This window comes from Protomyctophum bolini, assembly GCF_963924005.1.
Source record: "Protomyctophum bolini genome assembly, chromosome: 5".
NCBI classification, from domain to species: Eukaryota; Metazoa; Chordata; class Actinopteri; order Myctophiformes; family Myctophidae; genus Protomyctophum; species Protomyctophum bolini.
The window spans coordinates 16,341,015-16,346,977 of record NC_137866.1 but is presented as its reverse complement, the minus strand read 5'-3'; the positions used below and the strand labels follow the sequence as shown (position 1 = coordinate 16,346,977).

Below are 5,963 nucleotides of genomic sequence, written 5' to 3'. Positions count from 1 at the left end.
CCTCGCACCTAGTATTTCTGTCAGAAGGCGTTGAGGGCAGATATCACCCCGCTGCAACTCTGCGATGTCGCACGCGTCTCCCTGTAGGCCTCTCAGGGTCCCTCCCTCCCCCACCTCCCCCTCCTACTCCGCCAGGTCTCCCTGTAGGCCTCTCAGGGTCCCTCCCTCCCTCCCCCTCGTACTCCACCAGGTCTCCCTGTAGGCCTCTCAGGGTCCCTCCCTCCCCCACCTCCCCCTCCTACTCCGCCAGGTCTCCCTGTAGGCCTCTCAGGGTCCCTCCCTCCCCCACCTCCCCCTCCTACTCCGCCAGGTCTCCCTGTAGGCCTCTCAGGGTCCCTCCCTCCCTCCCCCTCCTACTCCACCAGGTCGCGCGGTTTGTCTCCCTGCAGGCCCTGCAGCGTCTGCTCCTCGAACTTGTAGGTCAGCTTCCGCTTCACCTTGGAGATCTCGCCGGTGCGCGAGTAGTTCCGGAGCGCCCGCGCCATCTTCTGGTAGGTCATGGTCTTGCGGTTGCCCTTGCGGCGGCCCCACAGCTGCGCCAGGCGCTCCTTGTTCTGCGAGGAGAACTGGAAGGTTCCGGAGGACGACTGCACCCACCAGATGCAGCTCCGCATGGACGGAGTCTGCAGCATCTCGAACAGGAACTGGAAGAGTCGCTCCTTCCTCTTTCCTGTGTCGGGGGGAGGGGGGGGGGGTGTTGACGACGACAACACACGGGTGGTAAATACACATGTGAGTGTGTGTGTGTGTGTGTGTGCCAATCAGGAGGCTACCCGCTTCAATTTCATAGTGTTCCAGTTCCAATCTTCACTCGTTTAACTTGTTTAATCTGTATCCAGTGTGAGTTCTCTGTCCTGATTGGATAATATTGGTATCCAGACCTGAAAAAGCAAGTTTATTAAAGAGCTGGAGAGACATGGAGACTCCCGTTACTGAACACACTACTATATCAGTAAGTACCATCATAATATAGACTAGAGCCATTTAAAACTTATTTTAATCCCAACATATCACGTTCAGTGGTCACTTGGGTGGGCCGCGAACACTTTTCAAAGTGGACCCTGATCCAGAAAACACAAGTTGTAGTGAAAGAGCATTGAAGTCGTGTGTGTGTGTGTGTGTGTGTGTGTGTGTGTGTGTACCTGAGAGCGGGGCGAGGGGCAGGGAGTCGCTGTTCTTCCTGCCCCTCCTCTCGGAGGGAGGGGAGTGATGGGGGTAGATGTAGTCCTGGTACTGAGACCCACTGGACTGAGAGTCTGAGTCACTGAATGTCTCGTAGGAATACACACTCTGGTCCTGAAAAACACACACAAGTGAATGGAATTGTTATTGAACGAAACCAAGACTGTATTTGAAACAAATTAACAAAGGTGACAGGTGCGTAGGCCAAAAAACACACTACACACTGTCTACCGTGCACTATAATGCATTAAAATAGGTTAAAGCTAGTTTCAGTTATCAGTGGCCACTTTTGACACAAACAACATGCCAGCCAACGTCTTTGACTTCATTACCCAAGAGTCTCTGAAAGCATGTCTGGTGAGGACGTGCTGTGATTGGCCAGTCTTCTCTTTGACTTTGACTTTTACATAGTTATACAGTCAAGCCCCTTGCAGGGACCCCCCTGCAAGACCATCATCAGGTTATCTTAAGGAATACTTTTCTTGTATTTGAAGACTGTGCTGAGGTTTTTTCTGTTAGTACAGAATTAAAGGAGAACACAGCATGCACGTGACATCATCATCGTACCCGGAGGTTATGCAGGAACGCCTACTGAGTGGCAAAAAACTACTTTTGTGGCCGTGACAGCTCATACATCCAAACAGAAAAGTCTGATTGCATTAAACGACGTTAAACGATGTTAAACTCACATTGCCACTCACTTTATGCATGCGCATACCCTCAATATAGCCTACATCAGTGGTTCCCAAACTTTTTCATGTCAAGGACCCAAACATGTACACTAATTACCCCGTGGACCCCCATTTGAAAAGATATTCCAGGGACCCCGATAAGAGAAGATTTTTACGGCTCTAGCAGTGATTCTCAAGTAACCCGTATAATTTCAAGGACCCCCAGTTTGACATATTAGTCTACAGACCCCCATTTCATGGCATTTCTAACTCTGGGATCACAATTTCTATTGTAAAATCAATGTTAATTGATTAAATAACACTGATAGTGTACAAATGGAAGCAAATGGACCCGTTAGGATCCATTTGTACACTCTCAGAGTTACAGACCCATAAGGGTCCATCTGGTTCCAAACTATCATTTAGCTGGGGACCACATGGAACTCCCCAGAGCTCACTTTGGGAACCACTGGCCTACATCGCTGGTATTATGAACATACCCAGTGGTGGTCAGGTGGACTGGGCCAGGAGGATGGAAGTGCACCCTGTTGTTCCTCACAGTCATCGTTGGGTGTTTGAGGGCCGTAATGCCACTCATATGCATGCTGACCGGACCAGCTGTTCTCTGTGGAGAAAAACAAAACATAGCATTATGTTAAGCATTTGGTATTGGCCGATTCTGAAAACGGCTTCTTCCAAATCACATGCACACAACCTGTGTGTGCGTGTGTGCGTGCGTACCTATGATGCGGGCTGCGTCCTGGTGGCAGTGTGTGTGTTGTGCACTGTGCGGGGGTCCCGGGCCGGTGTTGGGAGGGGGACTGGCCAGTCTGGTGGACGCATGCTGGACCTCCAGAGAGTGCTCCTGGAGGTACTCCTCGATTACCTCCAGGTCCACCTCCGCTGAGCAGGAAGAGGAGACCCCTCCTCCTCCTCCTCCCATCATCCAAGACCCCCGACCTCCTCCATTCAGCAGACCCATGTCGGGCACATAGACCATCTAGAGGATGAGGATGAGACAGTTAACCCAGTTGGTTCTCAAACCTTTTCATCTTGATATGTATTCATGGTTGAGGCCTGCGGGGACCCAGACTGATTCGCTGCGTTCTGTGGATTTGTATTTGTCACTTGGCAAATCAGGCTGGATCCCAGGCTACGCCGACCCCCATCTGAAAAGGTTTGGCGCCAGGTAAACATTTTCTGCAATAAAATAGCAGATGTACCATTGTCCCTTTGTGCCATGCTGTGAGGCTTGTACATCTGATATTTTTTAAAATTCGACATATAATAGTAGTGCACGGTTATACTGATTGTAATGCTCTATTAACTACTTGTGCTGGGGACCCCCTGGACCCCCCCAAGGACCCTTGTATATATTTTGGGTGCGCCGACACCGTTTAACAACAAAGCAACAAAGTAAGCACCCCTAATTATAAAGAAGAGAAATGAAATCACTTTGCATGATGAGGGAGTGGGTGGCGTTTATCTGAACACGAATCGCAGCCTGGGGCAGTCCTGCTGACACTCCACTGTATGAGGCATGATTACCTGCTGTTGGCACTGAGACAGGCCTGCTACTGTACACACCTCTGTCACACTGTACTACTATGTTATCGAGGCTGTTAGGCAGTGCTGATCGCGTGAAAACTATGATAAACGGTAAAATGGCAAGGCGGGACTATAGTGGAGAAGAGATCCAGTAGAACTAAAAGACAAGTCAGTTTATGTTTGGCTGTGCTTCACTGCTTGGGTGTTGCGCTCCGAAATTAGCAGATCTAAAAATGCTGTGAGCTTGTACATCGGCGATTTTCAGCGTATAACCAAGTGTGAAATTAGCTATTAACAAAACAAAATCAACACCACAGGCCAGGAATTGAAACCCCACAACAACCCATGACGCTACACCATGAGCTCATTATCTGATTCAGTCACCATGGGGGCCCGTTTAATAATCCTTGCTATTACACCATGCAGTACATTTTATATCATTTGCGAGTGACTTTGCATGGCGGGCGCTATAACGTTACTGATCTCTGGAGCAACAAAGTCATGGTGTCAGCAGGTTAGCTGCTAGGCTTAGCTTGGTGTTTGGACACATTCCAAGAGGCAACAACAACACTGTGGCCATACAGCGTGTTTTCTACTTTGACTGGCAAATTTATGCCAGTGTTTTTTTCCCCCTCTCTCTCCCACTCGGTCACCTGGTTAGGTAACACGTCACCGCCGGTGTATGGTAGCACGTTGCCCTACAAAGCCATAATGTAATACACACCGATGTATTTGTGTATCCCAAAGGTCAAATTAGCCTTCAAGATTTTGGGGGATAAACAATTACCTCAAGAACATATTTACAATTAGTGTGATATCACGTATTTCCCGATATCTCATTTGGCTGACCAGTTGAAACACTTTCAAAACACATTGAATCATCACCATCAATTTAATTAAGAATGTCTCTCCAGCTCTTCAATAAACAGAACATGTCAAATTGGAACTGGAACACTATAAAAATTACAATGATAAATGGCTAATGTCTCCCGATTGGCTGACATTTTATCACCTACCTGTACATGTATTTTCTGATTATTAAAGAGCTGGAGAGACAGGTTACTGTTACTGAACAATGATTACTATCAGAATATAGTGATTTAAACTTTAAACAAAACACAAAACGTTTTAACCAAAACCTATCACTTACCCTAACTTAACCCATTTAGGCCTGACCTCGAAATTATTATTTTTTATTCTAAATCCTTCAGTTTTCTTTTCTAAATAGCAGATCTACAAGCTATGAGCTTGTAGATCTGCTATTTTTCAATAGCTAAATTATAACATAATGTTTAAAACACCAAAAGGGGTTAAATAAAAGAGCATATACATACACTCACCGTTTGCAACGTTGCCAGCATGCTGCTTTAAGTGCAATCTGAAAAAAAGGGAAAAAATGAAAAAATGAAGAGAATGCATTCGTTGAATAGCAGTGGGAGTTTCACAGAATACCTGAGGAAGTGAAAGTACGTCAGCCTACAGTAGTACATTCATGTCAACTGTATATTTGCTACAAAACCAAACCAGCATGCAGACACTACACACAGTACAGTCCTGTGTTTCACCATGTATCCAATTTGTAACTCTTAGAGGGAACAAATCTGGTCACATTTGTTCAGCCACAGTTAAAGGAGCAGTTCACGCGCACACAAAACATACTTTATTTCGATCAATGACACGCCCCATGAAGCTTTGAACTTTCTTTTAGTTTTTGTCTAATTTCTAAGACAATAATGTGATGACCGGCACAGTGTCCAGTAGGAGAGTCCTACTAACACTGGACTCAATGAGTCTCCTATTGACTGATGACTCATCAAATTATTGGCTTATAGGAATGTGACAAAACCACACAAAAAATAACTATTCATGCTTTAAGGGGGTGTTTAAGGGGTGTGTAACTGATAGAAAATACTAATTTAAATTAATTCTCTTTACAGTGCAGATAAAATAAATAATACTGTAATAGTAGTAGTAGTAGTAGTACTAGTAGTAGTAGTAGTACTGTGGTCATTAAAACTCATTAATACAATGCCTGCATTTGTTATCATTGAAAACATAGACCAAAAAGGTGTATGCTGAAGCCTTAGCTTATTGTGCCTATATCCTTTTAACATTTGATTGACTATCATAAGATAAGAAATAATAAGGAAATACAACAAAGCAAACAGCAATACTATATACATAATTAATGGGATTTGAACGTGATAATTAAGACAGCCTACCTTGTTGTCTTTTTTTCCCCAGTTCCAGCGGTATTGTCAGAGCAGCAGTGACTGAGTTAGTTATCCTTCAGAGAGAGAGAGGTGGTGATGACAGACAGACAGACAGACCGAGCTGTGGAGGTGTGTGAGCAGCACTCACCTGTGATGCTCCATCCTCACACAACCCTTTCTTATATGCTCTTTTACAGCCCTCACTCTCTCTATTTCCCTCCCTATCTCCTCCCCCCTCTCTCTCTCTCTCTCTCTCTCTCTCCCTGGCCAAGTTTCTTATCAGTAAAGAATTATTTCTCACCATCGTGCCAGGTGAACGCCACATGGGTTGGTGCTCCCCCCACCCCCC

At 45.7% G+C, this 5,963-nt stretch overlaps 1 protein-coding gene across 1 annotated transcript; it reads right to left on the bottom strand.

Annotated features, from left to right (window-relative positions):
* Positions 1 to 353: 353 nt before the first annotated feature.
* On the bottom strand, positions 354 to 5,760 carry LOC308314969 (uncharacterized protein; the record flags this gene model as incomplete). Its single annotated transcript, XM_080762793.1, has 6 exons — positions 5,624 to 5,760; positions 4,742 to 4,779; positions 2,595 to 2,853; positions 2,354 to 2,478; positions 1,143 to 1,296; positions 354 to 670 (listed from the first exon to the last, which is right to left on the bottom strand). Exons 2-6 carry the CDS (start codon positions 4,760 to 4,762, stop codon positions 354 to 356), a joined length of 876 nt encoding a protein of 291 aa, XP_080618919.1. The 5' UTR covers positions 4,763 to 4,779; positions 5,624 to 5,760.
* Between the last annotated feature and the right edge of the window lie 203 nt (positions 5,761 to 5,963).